Source organism: Ranitomeya variabilis, chromosome 4 (genome assembly GCF_051348905.1).
Source record: "Ranitomeya variabilis isolate aRanVar5 chromosome 4, aRanVar5.hap1, whole genome shotgun sequence".
NCBI lineage: Eukaryota > Metazoa > Chordata > Amphibia > Anura > Dendrobatidae > Ranitomeya > Ranitomeya variabilis.
Genome location: NC_135235.1, coordinates 239,206,436 through 239,229,190, shown reverse-complemented (window position 1 = coordinate 239,229,190; position 22,755 = coordinate 239,206,436). Strand labels below are relative to the sequence as shown.

Below are 22,755 nucleotides of genomic sequence, written 5' to 3'. Positions count from 1 at the left end.
GTATTCACCCTATTTAGATCACCGGGCGATCTGTCGGGGAGTCCAATAGTCGGGTGCTGGCGGCTGGAGAATCAGAGCCATTGCGTGTGAACTCAGCATGGCGACTGCGCAATGCGCCCGTTCACACATCTACACAGCACACTTGTGGAGCCGATAGCGAACATTGGTACATGCACAGAATCTACTGCCAGGGACAGGCCGCCATACCACCCTGCTGACAAGTGCAGAGTGGCCGGCGACACTGAGGGGTACTGCAGCGAGCAGGCAGCAGAGCAAACGTCTCACCCTCTGTCGGTACATACCATGGTCTGAGGCACGGCCTACATTTAACCCCTGAATCTGACCTGCACAGTGTGAATGAGGCTGCAGCCCAGCGGTGAAGGATAACCACCATCATATTCACAACACAAATTAAAAAAATTATATTTATTGAACGCATACGACGGGCGCTGGTACAGGCCATAACTTATCACAAAGATTACATATCAGAGTCCGGGGATGTGGCATTTGAGCGGCTGCCCGCCCGGCCACGGTCAGTCCATGGGCTGCGGCTGCACATCAGGCCCATCCTGCTGGCGGAAGAGCAGCTCGCTGGACTGCACCACCTGCTCCGCGTGCCACGTGGTCTGCGCATTGTACTGCTGATAAATGTCTGTGTCTGACTGAAACATAACCAAGGCCTGAGCCGTGTGCATCCGGACGTGCTCCGCCAGGCTGTTGGCATCTAGGAACTTGTCACCGCAGGAGTCGCAGGCGTACAGGATCTGAGTATTCGGGTCTGCGGGAGAGAAAAGTTAGGACACGGACAGCACCGCGAATGGAGCAATGAGTACAAAACATGACACGTGCCAAAGATAAACAAACTGCTCATCACAAAACCCTGTCTGAACAGCGACCGATGCAAGCTGCAGCCCAAATATACAGGTCCTTCTCAAAAAATTAGCATATAGTGTTAAATTTCATTATTTACCATAATGTAATGATTACAATTAAACTTTCATATATTATAGATTCATTATCCACCAACTGAAATTTGTCAGGTCTTTTATTGTTTTAATACTGATGATTTTGGCATACAACTCCTGATAACCCAAAAAACCTGTCTCAATAAATTAGCATATTTCACCCGTCCAATCAAATAAAAGTGTTTTTTAATAACAAACAAAAAAACCATCAAATAATAATGTTCAGTTATGCACTCAATACTTGGTCGGGAATCCTTTGGCAGAAATGACTGCTTCAATGCGGCGTGGCATGGAGGCAATCAGCCTGTGACACTGCTGAGATGTTATGGAGGCCCAGGATGCTTCAATAGCGGCCTTAAGCTCATCCAGAGTGTTGGGTCTTGCATCTCTCAACTTTCTCTTCACAATATCCCACAGATTCTCTATGGGGTTCAGGTCAGGAGAGTTGGCAGGCCAATTGAGCACAGTAATACCATGGTCAGTAAACCATTTACCAGTGGTTTTGGCACTGTGAGCAGGTGCCAGGTCGTGCTGAAAAATGAAATCTTCATCTCCATAAAGCATTTCAGCCGATGGAAGCATGAAGTGCTCCAAAATCTCCTGATAGCTAGCTGCATTGACCCTGCCCTTGATGAAACACAGTGGACCAACACCAGCAGCTGACATGGCACCCCACACCATCACTGACTGTGGGTACTTGACACTGGACTTCAGGCATTTTGGCATTTCCTTCTCCCCAGTCTTCCTCCAGACTCTGGCACCTTGATTTCCGAATGACATGCAAAATTTGCTTTCATCAGAAAAAAGTACTTGGGACCACTTAGCAACAGTCCAGTGCTGCTTCTCTGTAGCCCAGGTCAGGCGCTTCTGCCGCTGTTTATGGTTCAAAAGTGGCTTTACCTGGGGAATGCGGCACCTGTAGCCCATTTCCTGCACACGCCTGTGCACGGTGGCTCTGGATGTTTCCACACCAGACTCAGTCCACTGCTTCCTCAGGTTCCCCAAGGTCTGGAATCGGTCCTTCTCCACAATCTTCCTCAGGGTCCGGTCACCTCTTCTCGTTGTACAGCGTTTTCTGCCACATTGTTTCCTTCCAACAGACTTACCATTGAGGTGCCTTGATACAGCACTCTGGGAACAGCCTATTTGTTGAGAAATTTCTTTCTGGGTCTTACCCTCTTGCTTGAGGGTGTCAGTGATGGCCTTCTTGACATCTGTCAGGTCGCTAGTCTTACCCATGATGGGGGTTTTGAGTAATCAACCAGGCAGGGAGTTTTTAAAAGCCTCAGGTATCTTTTGCATGTGTTTAGAGTTAATTAGTTGATTCAGAAGATTAGGGTAATAGGTCGTTTAGAGAACCTTTTCTTGATATGCTAATTTATTGAGACAGGTTTTTTGGGTTATCAGGAGTTGTATGCCAAAATCATCAGTATTAAAACAATAAAAGACCTGACAAATTTCAGTCGGTGGATAATGAATCTATAATATATGAAAGTTTAATTGTAATCATTACATTATGGTAAATAATGAAATTTAACACTATATGCTAATTTTTTGAGAAGGACCTGTATACTGTATGTTATAAACACGGCGAACACAATCTCCATGTCCACCCTGTGCAGAGGAGCCGACCTCAGCCTCCGACAGCTCCTTAACCCTCGAAGGACCCAAGTCAAGAGTGGAGTGAAACGTAATGAAAAATCTACAGGAAGGACCTAAAGATGGGAAAAAGCAGATCCACAGCAACGTCTGTCCTTATATTCCACCTTCCTCCCAGATCCACTTCTGACCTGTGTCCAGACAGGTGCAGGAAAGACGTGTACGGTCCATATAGGTCTTATTATGTGGGGCCCGCAGGTGGACAGATGCCTGTTTCAGACATTACATCCCCTCCATTGCTCGGTGCACTTACCGGACAGGAGCTTTTCTGGCATTATAGAGACCTTCCCCAGGAAAAAGCCCATTGTGTATTTTATATTGTACCACAGACTAGAAAGTAACGGCTGCCACAATCAGGACATCATAGAAAAGCGTATGTGACAGCAACCTTATAGAGATTTCCCCAGCACTGATCGCTGCCTCCGCAGGACGGGAGGAGCCATTGCTGAAGGTTATTACCTGCTTCCTGCACTTGCTTCACCGCCTTGGTGATCTCTGCTTTTAACGCTTCTGTCTCGTCAGCTGTGACCGAGGCGGAGATGGGAACCACTGGAACAGAAGGGGTGCAGCTCAGAAACAAATCCTGATACCCCAGAGCTCCATGGCTAGTTATTACTGGCGAAAAGAAGGATCCAGAGCTGTCGAGCGACAGGTTGCTACCCATATGCCTCAATGGTGAGGACACTTGCCAGTAGTCTCTCATGTTAGGGCCCATTTTAGCACGAGGCACAGGACAGCAGCCCATCGTGTGGGGTCAGGAAAGCCTTTCCCATAATCCTTCAGAGGTTACTTTCAATATGGTCGCCACATACACACAGCGGATCATCTTACGGGACTAACCGGTTCACTCACCCGTCAGCTCTGTCACACCCGTATTGGCGATGTCCTCCGCAGCCAGCGTCACCATCTCTTCCGGAGCCACGGTCACGATGTTGACCTCTTCTTCATCCAATTCCCCTTCTTCTCGATGCAGCATTTTCATGCCCGCTCTGCCCTTGTGAACGGTCTTCACGTGAGAGCGCAGGTTGTCGACGCGGTTGAAGCCGCGGCCGCATTTATCGCAGAGGTACGGCTTCTCCCCTGTCCAATCAGATATGAGAATGTCACCACACGCGGGGGGACAAGTGGTCACCTGACCGGTGGCGGACAGACAGAGGCTCACCTGTGTGGATAATGACATGTTTCGTCAGGTCTCCTACGTTGACGAAAGCCTTGTTGCAGACTTTGCACTTGTGCGGCCGGATATTGTCGTGATGACGGATGTGATTGGCCAGCTGACTGGACTGTACGAACCTGATGGTCAGAGGGGAGGGGTCACATCAGCAGGTGACACACATGGGACCCCCGCATCCCTCGGGGACTCACCTTTTTCCACAGCGCTCACACACGTACGGCTTCTCCCCCGTGTGCTGGCGGACATGAGCGATCAAGGAGCTGGCCTGTGTAAACGCCTTCCCACAGATCATACACAGGCACGGCTTCTCTCCTGTGTGAGATAACCAGCAGAACGGTGCATGAGCGGCCAATACAGGGTCCGCCTGACGCTGGGGTCCCCGATCTGTGATCACGTGACCCTGTATATTGGGGAGGGCACAGAACGTTACCTGCACCTCAGGAATATAACCTCGCCCCTTCAGAGGTCAGGCGGATGGAGAATACTGACCACTAGACGGACCCCGACCCCTGGCAGCGTACAGTAGACACCGACACACGCTACTGTTCCCAGCAGATCATGTGCAGGGGATGAGCACAGTATGGCGGCTGTTACCAGTGTGGGTCCGGATGTGCCGCTGCAACGCCCCAGGATCTGCAAATTTCCTCTTGCAGTGGATGCAGATGTAAGGTTTCTCGCCGCTGTGGATGCGCAGGTGTCTCTTCAGGTTTCCTGCAGAGGATGGAGGAGCATGAGGAAGACGAGATTGCCATGATCGGCCCCCCGCTGCATGCTGCCTTACCTGAGGTGGTAAACTGCTTCCCGCACTCTCTGCACTTCAGGGGTCCATCAGCGATGTGGACCTTCAGATGAGCCTTCAGATTCCCCAGCTGTGGAGAAAGTCATGGAGTTAATAGAGGACATTACCGCCCCCCCCACCCGCCTGTCCGCCATGACATCGCTGACCCACCTGGTTGAACTTCTTGTCGCAGTGCGGACACTTGTGCTCCTTGTTGGTGTCATGAGTCTCCAGGTGCCGCATCTTGGACGTGGGGTCAGAGAACGGCCGGTTGCAGTACTCGCACAGATACGGCTTCTCTCCGCTGTGGACTAGCTGGTGCCTCTTCAGGTTGCCGGAGGTGGTGAACAGCTTGCCGCACACCTTGCAGTAGTAGTTGGGCTCGCCTGTGTGACGCTTCTTGTGCAGGTTGAGTAGACTGACCAGGCGGTAACTCTTCCCACAGTCATCACAGCCATGGGGCTTTAACGGACTGAAAAAGAGAACAGAAGAGGTTACTGTGGGTCCCACCTTCCCCACACTCCGCAGGGGACCCGGGGCCCTCACCTGTGAGTCTTCTCATGCGCTTTACAGGCAGCAGGGTCAGAGAAGGCCTTGTCGCACTCGTGGCAGCGGTATGGCTTCTCCCCGGTGTGGATCCGGATGTGTCGTGTGTAGTTTCCCGTGTGGGTGAACTCCTTGCTGCAGTACTGAAAGAGAATCACATAAATCAGCGAGATCCCAGAGCATCACTGCAGTGTACAAACCCCAGCTGCTGCAGAAACTCTTAGTGAGTGGATGATTCGTTATGTTCAATGACTGGCCTCAAGATCTTGTTGTTAAAAAGACGTTCTGCAGCAACCGCGGTGGTTAGATAGTGCTCGGCCTCATGTACATTGTACAGCACCATACACTAGAAGCAGAGCTGGCTTTGTCACGTAACTGCTCACTTTTCATGCTGTCCACAGTGATGACTGCCTAATCAGCTCTGCTACATTTGTACCTGGCTGCTGCGGCCCTCACTCACCTCACACACATGAGTAGTAGAGCTGTAGGGTCTTGATTCTGTGCGATCGGCATAGTTTGTGGCTCCTGAGCGCAGTTGTCTCAGGGGCCCCAGGTCGTCCTCAGCAGATTTCTCCATATTCTCATTGGTGCAGTCTTCGCTCTCCTCTTTGCTGCTGTCTTCAGTCTCATGCTCGGGTCCCAGGATCGGGGAACACAGGCTCTCGTTCACTTCTGGTCGTGGAGAGCATACATGTTTCTGTGCAGGGTTCCCTCCCATGGCCTGCTCACCGGGCCCCTCCTCATCTGTGGACGGAGATTCATCCATAGGCACATGTTCGGTCTTCTCCTGAGCAGTCGGGGGCCAGGAGGTCGACGACAACAAGTCCCCCAACTTCACTGCTCTGTCCCCAGGGTCTGAGGCTGGGAGAAGGAACAACAGTATTATGGAAGGGGGCTTTGGGGTCACCTAGATCAGGGTTTCCTGCTGGATACTATGCTGGGGCCCAGGAAGGTGCAATAATATCTGGGGGTCTGGTGGAGCACGGACACATGGGGCACCCTCACCTCGCTCTGCACTCAGTGCTGGCTCCTCCGCAGGCTGTGGCTCCGCTCCGCGCTCCTCCTGGAGTCCCAGTTTACTGACATCGCCACCTGCAGGGAGAGAAGACATATGACCTCGATCGCTCAGCCCCGGAGGGATCCACCACCAGTCACAACGTGGCCTATCCTCACCCTCCTGACACGCCGGGTCTGCGGCTTCCTCCAGTGGGTACACGGCAGTCGTGGAGTCGCTCGTCTCCAGCTCACTTTCCCCAGCGACAGCCGGAGGGGAGTAATCAGTGATATCTGCACGAGAGGAGGATGAATATGACACTGCAGGACGACAGACACACCCCGGAGTCAGCTGCCCGTTACCTTGTCCCGACGTGAGGGGCCCCAGGCTGTGTGGCCCCTGGCTGGAAGTAATGCTGAGTGACTTCAGGGCTGTGCACGCGTTCACAATCTCCTGCATCTGCAGAAATCCGGCCACGGCCAAGACGTCCTCCACATTTTCACGTGTGAGATTTAGACGCGCCGTGTACATGAATTCCAGCACTTGTCCCAGACCTAAGGGGAAAAAAGCCAGCCTGAAACCTGGCAGACGAGTCACGCCCCAGCGACGCAAGTGGGCACAGCGTTACCTGCCGCGTTGCTGATGTCCAGGTGAACCACATCTTTCTGCTCCACGAAGAGCATGCGGAAGTACTGGCTGCATGCTGCAAGCACCGCTTTGTGCGCTTTGAAGTCGATTCCATCCACCACGAAGGTGCAGTCGCACAGAAGCCCAAGCTGACGTTGCTGATTGAGCTGCTCCAGGACCAAGTGACTATGCTGCGGAAAGTCCATGTCTGCGGGGGACGGAAGAAAAACAGCGTCAGTTTAGCCGTATCAGGCACCTGATGTCCCATTACACAGGAGGAGTACACCGCAAACAAGTGACGTCCCATTACACAGGAAGAGGACACCGCACACAAGTGACGTCCCATTACACAGGAAGAGGACACCGCACACAAGTGACGTCCCATTACACAGAAAGAGGACATCGCAGACAAGTGACGTCCCATTACACAGGAGGAGGACACCGCAGACAAGTGACGTCCCATTACACAGGAGGAGGACACCGCAGACAAGTGACGTCCCATTACACAGGAGGAGGATGCGGCAAGTAAGTGACGTCCCATTACACAGGAGGAGGACACCGCAGACAAGTGACGTCCCATTACACAGGAGGAGGACACCGCAGACAAGTGACGTCCCATTACACAGGAGGAGGACACCGCAGACAAGTGACGTCCCATTACACAGGAGGAGGACACCGCAGACAAGTGACGTCCCATTACACAGGAGGAGGACACCGCAGACAAGTGACGTCCCATTACACAGGAGGAGGACACCGCAGACAAGTGACGTCCCATTACACAGGAGGAGGACACCGCAGACAAGTGACGTCCCATTACACAGGAGGAGGACACCGCAGACAAGTGACGTCCCATTACACGGGAGGAGGACACCGCAGACAAGTGACGTCCCATTACACAGGAGGAGGACACCGCAGACAAGTGATGTCCCATTACACAGGAGGAGGACACCGCAGACAAGTGAAGTCCCATTACATGAGAGGAGGACACCGCAGACAAGTGATGTCACATTACACAGGAGGACACCGCAGACAAGTGACGTCCCATTACACGGGAGGAAACTGCGCTCATGACGTCACATTACACGGGAGGACACCGCAGACAAGTGATGTCACATTACACAGGAGGAGGACACCGCACACAAGTGACGTCCCATTACACAGAAAGAGGACATCGCAAACAAGTGACGTCCCATTACACAGGAGGAGGAAACCGCAGACAAGTGATGTCACATTACACGGGAGGAAACTGCGCTCATGACGTCACATTACACAGGAGGAGGACACCGCAGACAAGTGATGTCACATTACACAGGAGGAGGACACCGCAGACAAGTGACGTCCCATTACACAGGAGGAGGACACCGCAGACAAGTGAAGTCCCATTACATGAGAGGAGGACACCGCAGACAAGTGATGTCACATTACACAGGAGGACACCGCAGACAAGTGACGTCCCATTACACGGGAGGAAACTGCGCTCATGACGTCACATTACACGGGAGGACACCGCAGACAAGTGATGTCACATTACACAGGAGGAGGACACCGCACACAAGTGACGTCCCATTACACAGAAAGAGGACATCGCAAACAAGTGACGTCCCATTACACAGGAGGAGGAAACCGCAGACAAGTGATGTCACATTACACGGGAGGAAACTGCGCTCATGACGTCACATTACACAGGAGGAGGACACCGCAGACAAGTGATGTCACATTACACAGGAGGAGGACACCGCAGACAAGTGACGTCCCATTACACAGGAGGAGGACACCGCAGACAAGTGAAGTCCCATTACATGAGAGGAGGACACCGCAGACAAGTGATGTCACATTACACAGGAGGACACCGCAGACAAGTGACGTCCCATTACACGGGAGGAAACTGCGCTCATGACGTCACATTACACGGGAGGACACCGCAGACAAGTGATGTCACATTACACAGGAGGAGGACACCGCAGACAAGTGAAGTCCCATTACATGAGAGGAGGACACCGCAGACAAGTGATGTCACATTACACAGGAGGACACCGCAGACAAGTGACGTCCCATTACACGGGAGGAAACTGCGCTCATGACGTCACATTACACGGGAGGACACCGCACACAAGTGACGTCCCATTACAGAAAGAGGACATCGCAAACAAGTGACGTCCCATTACACAGGAGGAGGAAACCGCAGACAAGTGATGTCACATTACACAGGAGGAAACTGCGCTCATGACGTCACATTACACGGGAGGCCGCTGCTCGCATAACGTCACGGGCCGGGCTCCGCGCTAGCACACGACCACCATTGTCCGGACCCCTGAGGACAAGAAGCCGCACAGTCACTCACAGACCCTGGTACCTGCCATCCCGGAGATGCAAAGAAATCACATCCTACAGCTGAAAAGACAGCGGACAAAGGGCGCCGCCATACTGGAAAAGGTCGGAAGTCAGACTCGTCTATGGCGGCGCACATCCGGGTACATCATCGGCCTGTGACCACAGAGGGCGCCATATTTACACCGGGCGCCTGTCCTCCTCCTGCCAGTAACCAAGCTGTGGTGTAAGGAAATGTGTATCTGATCCTCTCCTGTGTGATACTGTCTGCTGAGCCATGTATCTAATCCTCTCCTGTGTGATACTGACTGCTGAGCCGTGTATCTAAATCCTCTCCTCTGTGTGATACTGACTGCTGAGCTGTGTATCTAATCCTCTCCTATGTGATACTGACAGCTGAGCCGTGTATCTAATCCTCTCCTGTGTGATACTGACTGCTGAGCCGTGTATCTAATCCTCTCCTGTGTGATACTGACTGCTGAGCCGTGTATCTAATCCTCTCCTGTGTGATACTGACTGCTGAGCCCTGTATCTAATCCTCTCCTGTGTGATACTGTCTGCTGAACCATGTATCTAATCCTCTCCTGTGTGATACTGACTGCTGAGCCGTGTATCTAAATCCTCTCCTCTGTGTGATACTGACTGCTGAGCTGTGTATCTAATCCTCTCCTATGTGATACTGACAGCTGAGCCGTGTATCTAATCCTCTCCTGTGTGATACTGACTGCTGAGCCGTGTATCTAATCCTCTCCTGTGTGATACTGACTGCTGAGCCGTGTATCTAATCCTCTCCTGTGTGATACTGACTGCTGAGCCCTGTATCTAATCCTCTCCTGTGTGATACTGTCTGCTGAACCATGTATCTAATCCTCTCCTGTGTGATGCTGACAGCTGAGCCGTGTATCTAATCCTCTCCTGTGTGATACTGACAGCTGAGATGTGTATCTAATCCTCTCCTGTGTGATACTGACTGCTGAGCCGTGTATCTAATCCTCTCCTGTGTGATACTGACAGCTGAGCCGTGTATCTAATCCTCTCCTGTGTGATACTGACTGCTGAGCCGTGTATCTAATCCTCTCCTGTGTGATACTGACTGCTGAGCTGTGTATCTAATCCTATCCTGTGTGATACTGACTGCTGAGCCGTGTATCTAATCCTATCCTGTGTGATACTGACTGCTGAGCCGTGTATCTAATCCTCTCCTGTGTGATACTGACTGCTGAGCCGTAAATCCTCTCCTGTGTGATACTGACAGCTGAGCCGTGTATCTAATCCTCTCCTGTGTGATACTGTCTGCTGAGCTGTGTATCTAATCCTCTCCTGTGTGATACTGACTGCTGAGCCGTGTATCTAATCCTGTGTGATACTGACTGCTGAGCCGTATATCTAATCCTCTCCTCTGTGTGATACTGACTGCTGAGCTGTGTATCTAATCCTCTCCTGTGTGATACTGACTGCTGAGCCGTGTATCTAATCCTATCCTGTGTGATACTGACTGCTGAGCTGTGTATCTAATCCTCTCCTGTGTGATACTGACTGCTGAGCCGTGTATCTAATCCTATCCTGTGTGATACTGTCTGCTGAGCCGTGTATCTAATCCTCTCCTGTGTGATACTGACTGCTGAGCCATGTATCTAATCCTCTCCTATGTGATACTGACAGCTGAGCCATGTATCTAATCCTATCCTGTGTGATACTGACTGCTGAGCCGTGTATCTAATCCTCTCCTGTGTGATACTGACTGCTGAGCCGTGTATCTAATCCTCCCCTGTGTGATACTGTCTGCTGAACCATGTATCTTATCCTCTCCTGTGTGATGCTGACAGCTGAGCCGTGTATCTAATCCTCTCCTGTGTGATACTGACTGCTGAGCCGTGTATCTAATCCTCTCCTGTGTGATACTGACAGCTGAGCTGTGTATCTAATCCTCTCCTGTGTGGTACTGACTGCTGAGCCGTGTATCTAATCCTTTCCTGTGTGATACTGACAGCTGAGCCGTGTATCTAATCCTCTCCTGTGTGATACTGACTGCTGAGCCGTGTATCTAATCCTCTCCTGTGTGATACTGACTGCTGAGCCGTGTATCTAATCCTCTCCTGTGTGATACTGACAGCTGAGTTGTGTATCTAATCCTCTCCTCTGTGATACTGTCTGCTGAGCTGTGTATCTAATCCTCTCCTGTGTGATACTGACTGCTGAGCTGTGTATCTAATCCTCTCCTGTGTGATACTGACTGCTGAGCCGTGTATCTAATCCTGTGTGATACTGACTGCTGAGCCGTGTATCTAATCCTCTCCTGTGTGATACTGACTGCTGAGCCGTGTATCTAATCCTATCCTGTGTAATACTGACTGCTGAGCCGTGTATCTAATCCTCTCCTGTGTGATACTGACTGCTGAGCCGTGTATCTAATCCTCTCCTCTGCTGATGTCTCTCTCTCCTGGGGGTCTCGGTGCACACAGCCCTAGTGCCGCCTCGCTCTTTGCCCCGGTTTCTTCCTCCTTTGTTTCTGTCACTGTTGTCACTACAAACACAAATGTTTCATTTCTGGACTGAGATTGTCTCCTTGTACCTGCACCATCCGGACCCCCCCCCGGCCTGCACCATCCGGACCCCACACCCCCACCGCCTGCTGATTGGAGGAATCCACTGGATCCGGCAGATAAAAGTCGGGATCATCTCGGACACCCAGGACAATGTGCCTGAAATACAACCTGCAGGAGACATCCGGTACCGGGGGAGGAGAGTCCTACATACCTGTCACCGTGTGTAGGGGGGGGGGGGGCAGGTGTATATTATAGTCCTGTGTATCGGATATTGGGGGGGGCTGGTGTATATTATAGTCCTGTGTATCGGATATTAGGGGAGGCTGGTGTATATTATAGTCCCGTGTATCGGATATTGGGGGGGCAGGTATTTTATAGTCCTGTGTATTGGATATTGGGGGGGGGGTGCAGGTGTATATTATATTCCTGTGTATCGGATATTGCGGGGGGCAGGTGTATATTATAGCCCCGTGTATCGGATATTGGGGGGGGGGCATGTGTTTATTATAGTCCTGTGTATCGGATATTGGGGGAGGCTGGTGTATATTATAGTCCCGTGTATCGGATATTGGGGGGCAGGTGTATATTATAGCCCCGTGTATCGGATATTGGGGGGGGGGGCATGTGTTTATTATAGTCCTGTGTATCGGATATTGGGGGGAGGCAGGTGTATATTATAGTCCTGTGTATCGGATATTGGGGGGCAGGTGTATATTATAGTCCCGTGTATCGGATATTGGGGGGGCAGGTGTATATTATAGTCCTGTGTATTGGATATTGGGGGGGCAGGTGTATATTATAGTCCCGTGTATCGGATATTGGGGGGAGGCAGGTGTATATTATAGTCCCGTGTATCGGATATTGGGGGGGGGCAGGTGTATATTATAGTCCTGTGTATCGGATATTAGGGGGCAGGTGTATATTGTAGTCCTGTGTACCCTTTATTAGGGGGCAGGTGTATATTGTAGTCCTATGTATTTGGTGGTATGGAGCTCTGCACGTCTCAGCTCTTCGGAGGAGGTTCTGCCCTTCGTCTCACCCCGGTCTTTTCTCCCGCAGATTCCGTCAGCGTGAAGCCGCCATGTCTCCCTCCCACCACACTTTCCTCATAGACTGTGATTCGGGGGTGTGCATCTGTCTCACTGGAGCCCCCGGACCTGCCAGTTTGGACCCCACAGCTTCGCCTCTGACCCCCGCTCCTCCCTCCAACAGACGACTCCTCCAGACTCGTCTCACCAGTTGTATGAAGACCCCTGGGACTGATCACTCCCAGGACACCGGCGACCTCCGTATAACGGACAAGCGTGTGAAGACCCCAAGCAAAACCGTCGGGTGGAGGGGCCTGGCCGATGCGCTGAAAGGCTGGATCCGGAGGCTGGTGTCATGTGTGCATCTGGAGTGACCAATCCTATCGCTGCCTCCATTCTGTGAGCTGCAGGAAAGAACTCTGCCCCCGAGTACGGCCCCCGAGGGGCCCGAGGTGAGCGCTGTCCGCGGAGGAGTATACAGAATAAAATGTAAACTTCAAATGATTTTATTATTTGGCTGATACCAAAGCGACAAGAGACGGCGACCTACCCAGGACATGTCCCTTCCCCCCCCCCCCCCCCCTACCCAGGACATTTTCCCCCCCACCCAGGACATGCCTCCCCCCCCCCCCCACCAGGACGTGCCCCCCCCCATGACTTGTCCCTCACATCTGCTGCCTGTTAGCTCTCAGGTGCAGTGTCAGCTCTGGGGGCTGATGCGCTGCATTACTCTGGTGTCCGTGGGCGCGGAGTGGCGCCATGCTTTATTGGTTGTGTGCGGTGCTTGCTGGATAACGCCCGCTGCAGGCCGCACTGACCCCACTGATGAGTGATGACCCCGAGGAGCAGTGCCCAGGGCGGGAGGAAGGTGCAGTCGATACTCTGATAGAGGAGATTGGATACGTTACTCTTGAAACTTTGTCACGGTTCACAGGGAGGATACCTTTATCATCCCCACCACTCACACCAATTTGTCATGAACCGGGGTATTTGGTTGCCCCGGTTCTTTCTGAAGGGGATTTATCTATATCCCACTTCCCAGTTCCAGTTTCGAACTTGCAGCTCTCTGGCGCCCCCCTTACCCTCAGGTCATAGCAAATAGATCAATGGCTGCACTCAATTGTACTAAAGCAAGGGAAATGTGAGATACATGCATGAAATGTGAATAGCATAATGGCTTGTGAAATCTATGAAAAAACACATGAGATGCTTAGCACAAGATTTGGCCAAAAATTGTGAGCCCATCCACCAAACGTCAAGGTAATCTCAGATCGGATGGGTACCTGACCTGACTGCCTAGTGTGAACACTTACCTATGGCTAATAACATGGTAAAGCCTGCATTTATAGGAAGGTCAGAACCAACTGTGTTTTGGATGTAATTAAAATCACAGCATGGTGAAGGGCGGGGCGTTCAAGTCAGAAAAAATAGTACATAGTAAATATAGGTAAACTGACTGAACAGCAATCTAGTCTGAACTGGTGCATAACCAAAAAAGTCTTACATAGCAAATAGATCAATGGCTGCACTCAATTGTACTAAAGCAAGGGAAATGTGAGATACATGAAATGTGAATAGCATAGATTTCACAAGCCATTATGCTATTCACATTTCATGTATCTCACATTTCCCTTGCTTTAGTACAATTGAGTGCAGCCATTGATCTATTTGCTATGTAAGACTTTTTTGGTTATGCGCCAGTTCAGACTAGATTGCTGTTCAGTCAGTTTACCTATATTTACCCTCAGGTCAGTCAGGGTACTGCACCTAGGGTAATTAGTCACCAGAAAGGCTGCTTTACTTTGTACTGGCTATTGGGCACGCTGCAGCGAGGGCGATATAACTACTCCCACTCAGATGGGAACAATAAATATCAACGCTGCCAGTCGCTGCAAAGACTCCCAAAATGCCCAGGACAAATCTGCTGCCACCAGCTCCGATTTCTTAATTATTAATGGGTTCGGAGCCAGCCCAGATTAGTAGCGTAATTCACTTCAGAGGACGTGACCGTACGTTATAGAGCAAGGAGAGACAAGCTAGTAATTTTATATTTTACTCCAAAAAAGGTAGATAGTGATTACACAGGTATAAAAAGAATATAATAATAATATTAAGATAAAAATAATAAAAAGATATTATAAAGAAGACAAGTATCGTATGTACAGTACAATTACAAATAAAATGGGATTAAAGTTGAAAAGAACACTTACATTTCATTCGGATTATGGCTGACCGTGTGCTGTGGGGGAAGGGTGACACATCCAGATGCATTACAGATCTGTATACAAGCTAGACCCCAGACAAAAGACACATGAAGACTGCTGCTTTACTCACTTATTTCCAAGCCTAAAACCAAGGCACTTCCCCTGTGGTGACCTCACTTAGAGGCTGAATCCTCCCCATTTCTGAGAGTTATGACAACCATTTTTTATACCTAGCTCGCTGTATGAACCTCGTATACGAACGACACTAGGATCAGGAGGTGCACCGCATTGGGGGAATTCTTTTAAGTGTAAACACGGCGCATTTACACGACCCGCTTACGGAGAAAGCCGCTGCTTGCACTCGTTGGGTTTAGCTTCTTACGATTTCAGTGAGTTATAGATCTCTCGATGGACATCCGGAATGTATAATCCTTATATCTCTAGCCCCGATCGGTGCCAATATATATAACCGTAAAAGGACAACAGAAGCTCATGCTTTCTATACCAGTTTTAGCCAGTATCAGATGGGGGGGGGGGGATGAGGAGTGTAGGGAGACCTGCCTGCCGCAGTACGGAGCCCTATAAATTCTTGAGGGAGGGGGGAAAATGTATAGGATTACACACACAGGCAGAGGGAGAAAGAATCCCAGACTTGTGTTGGCAGGCAGGGGAAACTGCAGATGAGAGCTCTGTATGTGTAATGGAAGTAATAAGGACTCCTTCCTATTTCCTGACACTTCAGCTCATTGCCCTGTAGCTTGGATTCGTCCCCTCCTCATGGTGGGCCCTGTTCCTCCATTGGCTGCAGGTCGAGAGCCCCTGGGGCCCTGTGGACATGTCAGTATAATGTTGACCATTACTTCCATGTGTTCCTGACTGCAGGGGATTTGCTGTGTCAGTGTGAATATGCACATAACCCTTATACTACCATGTGCACGGCCCCTTTATGAGCAGGTACAGGACCCCCATCTATAGGGGCAGTGTACCCCCAATGTCCTCCGTCAGAGAAGGATCCTTGGGAGGTGGTGATCATGTCTCATTATGCTTGTTACTGAGTGTTCTGCCCCCCGAAATAACTCCAAGATGCCCCCCATGTCGGGGTCCAGGGACACATCATAAGGCCAGTCTCACACGTACAGATAATTCCGGTATCGGAAAAATCGGTACCGGAGTTATCCGTTTCCGTGTGCTCACGTGACACATCAGTATGGCACACGTGCGGCAGCCGTGTGCCGCCCGTGTGCCGACTGGGTACCACACGGACCGTGCAAGAGACAGCGCTACAGTAAGCGCTGTCTCCTGCTTTGGGTGCTGAAGCCGCCATTCATTTCTTCTCTCTAGCAGCATTCGCTGGAGAGTATGAATGAAAAATCATTGTTTTTTGCGGTTGAAATAAAGTTCCCGGTAACCAACCTCCTCCCCCACTCCCTGTGCGCCCGCCCGCTGGAAATAAAATACCCAACTCCCTCGATGCTTCCTCTCAGCGCCGCAGCTTGTCCTGTATGAGCGGTCACGTGGTACCGCTCATTACAGTGATGAATATGCGGCTCCTCCCCTATGGGAGGTGGAGCCGCATATTCATCACTGTAATGAGCGGCACCACGTGACCGCTCATACAGGACAAGCTGTGGCGCTGAGAGGGAGCTGGGTGAGTATTTTATTTCCAGCGGGCGGGCGCACAAGGGGTGGGACGGGGTGGGAGGGGGTTGGTTACCGGGAACTTTATTTCAACCGCAAAAAACATAAAACAATGATTTTTCATTCCTTCTCTCCAGCGAACGCTGCTGGAGAGAAGAAATGAATGGCGGCTTCAGCACCACAAGCTGGGGGGACAGCGCTTACTCTAGCGCTGTCTCCTGCACGGCACACGGACTGCACACGGACAGCATCCATGTGCGGTACGTGTTTTACACGGACCCATTGACTTTAATGGGTCCATGTGATCCGTGCGCTCCCACGAACACTGACATGTCTCCGTGTTTTTCAAACTGCACACACGGTCCGTGAAAACACGCTGACATGTGCAGAGACACATTGATTTTAATGTGTCTACGTGAGTCAGTGTCTCCGGTACGTGAGAAAACTGTCACCACACGTACTGGAGCCACTGACGTGTGAAACAGGCCTAATATGGGGTCCAGATCCTCCTGTGCTCTCATCGCCTCTGGTGTAATGAGATCCAACGTTTCAGGACAGCTAAGCCCCCACAAAGGGGATAATGCCTCCCCCAACAGTACCACACAGGAGCCATGTATCTAATCCTCTCCTGTGTGATAATGTCTGCTGAGCCGTGTATCTAATTCTCTCATGTGTGATACTGTCTGCTGAGCCGTGTATCTAATCCTCTCCTGTGTGGTACTGTCTGCTGAGCTTTATCTAATTCTCTCCTGTGTGATACTGTCTGCTGAGCCGTGTATCTAATCCTCTCCTGTGTGATACTGTCTGCTGAGCCGTGTATCTAATCTACACCTGTGTGATACTGACTGCTGAGCCGTGTATCTAATCCTCTCCTGTGTGGTACTGTCTGCTGAGCTTTATCTAATTCTCTCCTGTGTGATACTGTCTGCTGAGCCGTGCATCTAATCCTCTCCTGTGTGGTACTGTCTGCTGAGCTTTATCTAATTCTCTCCTGTGTGATACTGTCTGCTGAGCCGTGTATCTAATCCTCACCTGTGTGATACTGTCTGCTGAGCTTTATCTAATTCTCTCCTGATACTGACTGCTGAGCCGTGTATCTAATCCTCTCCTGTGTGATACTGTCTGCTGAGCCGTGTATCTAATTCTCTCCTGTGTGATACTGTCTCCTGAGCTTTATCTAATCCTCTCATGTGTGATGCTGTCTGCTGAGCTGTGTATCTAATCCTCCCCTGTGTGATACTGTCTGCTGAGCCGTGTATCTAATTCTCTCCTGTGTGATACTGTCTGCTGAGCTTTATCTAATCCTCTCCTGTGTGATGCTGTCTGCTGAGCTGTGTTTCTAATCCTCCCCTGTGTGATACTGTCTGCTGAGCTTTATCTAATTCTCTCCTGTGTGATACTGTCTGCTGAGCCGTGTATCTAATTCTCTCGTGTGATACTGACTGCTGAGCCGTGTATCTAATCCTCTCCTGTGTGATACTGTCTGCTGAGCCGTGTATCTAATTCTCTCCTGTGTGATACTGTCTGCTGAGCCGTGTATCTAATTCTCTCCTGTGTGATACTGTCTGCTGAGCCGTGTATCTAATTCCCTCCTGTGTGATACTGTCTGCTGAACCGTGTATCTAATCCTCTCCTGTGTGATACTGTCTGCTGAGCCGTGTATCTAATCCTCTCCCGTGTGATACTGTCTGCTGAGCCGTGTATCTAATCCTCTCCTGTGTGATACTGATTGCTGAGCCGTGTATGTAATCCTATCCTGTGTGATACTGACTGCTGAGCTGTATCTAATCCTCTCCTGTGATACTGACTGCTGAGCTGTATCTAATCCTTTCCTGTGTGATACTGACTGCTGAGCCGTGTATCTAATCCTCTCCTGTGTGATACTGTCTGCTGAGCTGTATCTAATTCTCTCCTGTGTGATGCTGTCTGCTGAGCCGTGTATCTAATTCTCTCCTGTGTGATACTGTCTGCTGAGCTTTATCTAATGCTCTCCCGTGTGATACTGTCTGCTGAGCTGTGTATCTAATCCTCTCCTGTGTGATACTGACTGCTGAGCCGTGTATGTAATCCTCTCCTGTGTGATACTGTCTGCCGAGCCGTGTATCTAATCCTATCCTGTGTGATACTGACTGCTGAGCCATGTATCTAATCCTCTCCTGTGTGATACTGACTGCTGAGCCGTGTATCTAATCCTCTCCTTTGTGATGCTGTCTGCTGAGCTGTGTATCTAATCCTATCCTGTGTGATACTGACTGCTGAGCCGTGTATCTAATCCTATCCTGTGTGATACTGACTGCTGAGCCGTTTATCTAATCCTCCCGTGTGATACTGACTGCTGAGCCGTGTATCTAATCCTGTCCTGTGTGATACTGACTGCTGAGCCGTGTATCTAATCCTCTCCTGTGTGATATTGTCTGCTGAGCCGTGTATTTAATCCTGTCCTGTGTGATACTGACTGCTGAGCCGTGTATCTAATCCTATCCTGTGTGATACTGACTGCTGAGCCGTGTATCTAATCCTATCCTGTGTGATACTGACTGCTGAGCTGTGTATCTAATCCTATCCTGTGTGATACTGACTGCTAATATTTCCGGATTTTGGCTCTTGCACTTTTTTTCATTAACCCCCGCTGTTCCTGGAGGTGACTTTGTGACAATATGGCGGCGCTTTCTCGGCGTCCGGTGAAGGTGACTTTGGTCATTTGTTGCCGGTTCAGGTTTCAGCGCTCGGATTATCGCCCCTTTCCCCCCCTTCTTCTTTACTGTTTTTTCTTTTGTTTCTATAAATAGCAGATTCCACTGGGGGGAGGGGGATGTACTGACCATCGGGGAGGATCTCGGGTGATGGTGACTATTGGGGAGGGGGATGTACTGACCATCGGGAAGGTCTCGGGGTGATGGTGACTATTGGGGAGGGTCTAGGGGCGATGCTGACTATTGGGGAGGGGAATGTACTGACCATCGGGGAGTGTCTTGGGGTGATGGTGACTATTGGGGAGGGGGATGTACTGACCGTCGGGGAGTGTCTCGGGGTGATGGTGACTATTGGGGAGGGGGATGTACTAACCATCGGGGAGGGTCTCGGGGTGATGGTGACTATTAGGGAGGGGGATGTACTGACCATCGGGAGGGTTTCGGGGTGATGTTGACTATTGGGGAGGGGGATGTACTGACCGTCGGGGAGTGTCTCGGGGTGATGGTGACTATTGGGGAGGGGGATGTACTGACCATCGGGGAGGGTCTCGGGGTGATGGTGACTATTGGGGAGGGGGATGTACTGACCATCGGGAGGGTCTCGGGGTGGTAGTGACTATTGGGGAGGGGGATGTACTGACCATCGGGAGGGTCTCGGGATGATAGTGACTATTGAGGAGGGGGATGTACTGACCATCGGGAGGGTCTCGGGGTGATGGTGACTATTGGGGAGGGTCTAGGGGTCATGCTGACTATTGGGGAGGGGAATGTACTGACCATCGGGGAGTATCTTGGGGTGATGGTGACTATTGGGGAGGGGGATGTACTGACCGTCGGGGAGTGTCTCGGGGTGATGGTGACTATTGGGGAGGGGGATGTACTGACCATCGGGGAGGGTCTCGGGGTGATGGTGACTATTGGGGAGGGGGATGTACTGACCATCGGGGAGGGTTTCGGGGTGATGGTGACTATTGGGGAGGGGGATGTACTGGCCATCGGGGAGGGTTTGGGGTGATGGTGACAATTGGGGAGGGGGATGTACTGACCATCGGGGAGGGTCTCGGGTTGATAATGACTATTGGGGAGGGGGATGTACTGACCATCGGGGAGGGTGTCGGGGTGATAGTGACTATTGGAGAGGGGGATGTACTGACCATCGGGAGGGTCTCGGGGTGATGGTTACCATTGGGGAGGGTCTCGGGGTGATGCTGACTATTGGGGAGGGGGATGTACTGACCATCGGGGAGGGTTTGGGGTGATGGTGACTATTGGGGAGGGGGATGTACTGACCATCGAGGAGGGTCTCGGGGTGGTAGTGACTATTGGGGAGGGGGATGTACTGACCATCGGGGAGGGTGTCGGGGTGATAGTGACTATTGGGGAGGGGGATGTACTGACCATCGGGAGGGTCTCGGGGTGATGGTTACCATTGGGGAGGGTCTCGGGGTGATGCTGACTATTGGGGAGGGGGATGTTCTGACCATCGGGGAGGGTTTGGGGTGATGGTGACTATTGGGGAGGGGGATGTACTGACCATCGAGGAGGGTCTCGGGGTGGTAGTGACTATTGGGGAGGGGGATGTACTGACCGTCGGGGAGTGTCTCGGGGTGATGGTGACTATTGGGGAGGGGGATGTACTGACCATCGGGGAGGGTCTCAGGGTGATGGTGACTATTGGGGAGGGGGATGTACTGACCATCGGGAGGGTCTCGGGGTGGTAGTGACTATTGGGGAGGGGGATGTACTGACCATCGGGAGGGTCTCGGGATGATAGTGACTATTGGGGAGGGGGATGTACTGACCATCGGGAGGGTCTCGGGGTGATAGTGACTATTGAGGAGGGGGATGTACTGACCATCGGGAGGGTCTCGGGGTGATGGTGACTATTGGGGAGGGTCTAGGGGTCATGCTGACTATTGGGGAGGGGAATGTACTGACCATCGGGGAGTATCTTGGGGTGATGGTGACTATTGGGGAGGGGGATGTACTGACCATCGGGGAGGGTCTCGGGGTGATGGTGACTATTGGGGAGGGGGATGTACTGACCATCGGGGAGGGTTTCGGGGTGATGGTGACTATTGGGGAGGGGGATGTACTGGCCATCGGGGAGGGTTTGGGGTGATGGTGACTATTTGGGAGGGGGATGTACTGACCATCGGGGAGGGTCTCGGGTTGATAATGACTATTGGGGAGGGGGATGTACTGACCATCGGGGAGGGTGTCGGGGTGATAGTGACTATTGGGGAGGGGGATGTACTGACCATCGGGAGGGTCTCGGGGTGATGGTTACCATTGGGGAGGGTCTCGGGGTGATGCTGACTATTGGGGAGGGGGATGTACTGACCATCGGGGAGGGTTTGGGGTGATGGTGACTATTGGGGAGGGGGATGTACTGACCATCGAGGAGGGTCTCGGGGTGGTAGTGACTATTGGGGAGGGGGATGTACTGACCATCGGGAGGGTCTCGGGGTGATAGTGACTATTGGGGAGGGGGATGTACTGACCATCGGGAGGGTCTCGGGGTGATAGTGACTATTGAGGAGGGGGATGTACTGACCATCGGGAGGGTCTCGGGGTGATGGTGACTATTGGGGAGCGTCTAGGGGTCATGCTGGCTATTGGGGAGGGGAATGTACTGACCATCGGGGAGTGTCTTGGGGTGATGGTGACTATTGGGGAGGGGGATGTACTGACCGTCGGGGAGTGTCTCGGAGTGATAGTGACTATTGGGGAGGGGGATGTACTGACCATCGGGGAGGGTCTCGGGGTGATGGTGACTATTGGGGAGGGGGATGTACTGACCATCGGGGAGGGTTTCGGGGTGATGGTGACTATTGGGGAGGGGGATGTACTGGCCATCGGGGAGGGTTTGAGGTGATGGTGACTATTGGGGAGGGGGATGTACTGACCATCGAGGAGGGTTTCGGGTTGATAGTGACTATTGGGGAGGGGGATGTACTGACCATCGGGGAGGGTCTCGGGGTGATAGTGACTATTGGGGAGGGGGATGTACTGACCATCGGGAGGGTCTCGGGGTGATGGTTACCATTGGGGAGGGTCTCAGGGTGATGCTGACTATTGGGGAGGGGGATGTACTGACCATCGGGGAGGGTCTCGGGAGATGGTGACTATTGGGGAGGGGGATGTACTGCCTCCTGCTGGTAGAATTGAGTAGCGCTCAGGATTTCAGCATTCTCATGGCCTCGGTGCGCCGCCGGCTCTGCGCGGTTGGTTGGATAATTATTGGGGCATTTTGAGTAATTGTTCAGTGCAGATCGTTCATGGGAAGCCCATGTTATAGCACGATAGGTTGGGTTTCGGGCTGCCATGTGGCCCCTGTGTAGAGGGGCCTGGCTCTTGCTGGCCGCATCCCTTACTGGAAGGGGAGAACTGGCGTCATGCCGCCCTGGCTGGTGGTTAGAGGGGTGATGGTGGCAGCATAAGCGACCCCTCACACTTCTGTATCCGCTGGTCTGAGCCACACAGGCTATTGTACCACACATCACATGTCAGACCAGTGGCAGCCATCGGGGGGCACCACATTCACACCTGGAGACAAATAAGAGTCAGATTCG

General features: G+C 51.8%; 1 protein-coding gene across 8 annotated transcripts; it reads right to left on the bottom strand.

The window, feature by feature from the left end:
- Positions 1 to 414: 414 nt before the first annotated feature.
- Positions 415 to 9,291, bottom strand: ZBTB17 (zinc finger and BTB domain containing 17). Of its 8 annotated transcripts, none has more exons than XM_077260413.1 (15): positions 8,948 to 9,291; positions 6,745 to 6,951; positions 6,479 to 6,670; positions 6,296 to 6,409; positions 6,128 to 6,214; positions 5,583 to 5,983; positions 5,123 to 5,265; positions 4,748 to 5,048; positions 4,580 to 4,667; positions 4,393 to 4,509; positions 3,990 to 4,110; positions 3,787 to 3,917; positions 3,477 to 3,704; positions 3,084 to 3,173; positions 416 to 778 (listed from the first exon to the last, which is right to left on the bottom strand). In XM_077260413.1, the coding sequence occupies exons 2-15, from the start codon at positions 6,947 to 6,949 to the stop codon at positions 534 to 536; spliced, it is 2,463 nt and encodes an 820-aa protein (XP_077116528.1). In that variant the 5' UTR covers positions 6,950 to 6,951; positions 8,948 to 9,291; the 3' UTR covers positions 416 to 533. The 8 variants fall into 8 exon arrangements, with proteins under 8 accessions (XP_077116524.1, XP_077116523.1, XP_077116520.1 ...); XM_077260412.1 differs by having other exon boundaries at positions 8,982 to 9,291; XM_077260410.1 differs by having other exon boundaries at positions 9,085 to 9,291.
- Between the last annotated feature and the right edge of the window lie 13,464 nt (positions 9,292 to 22,755).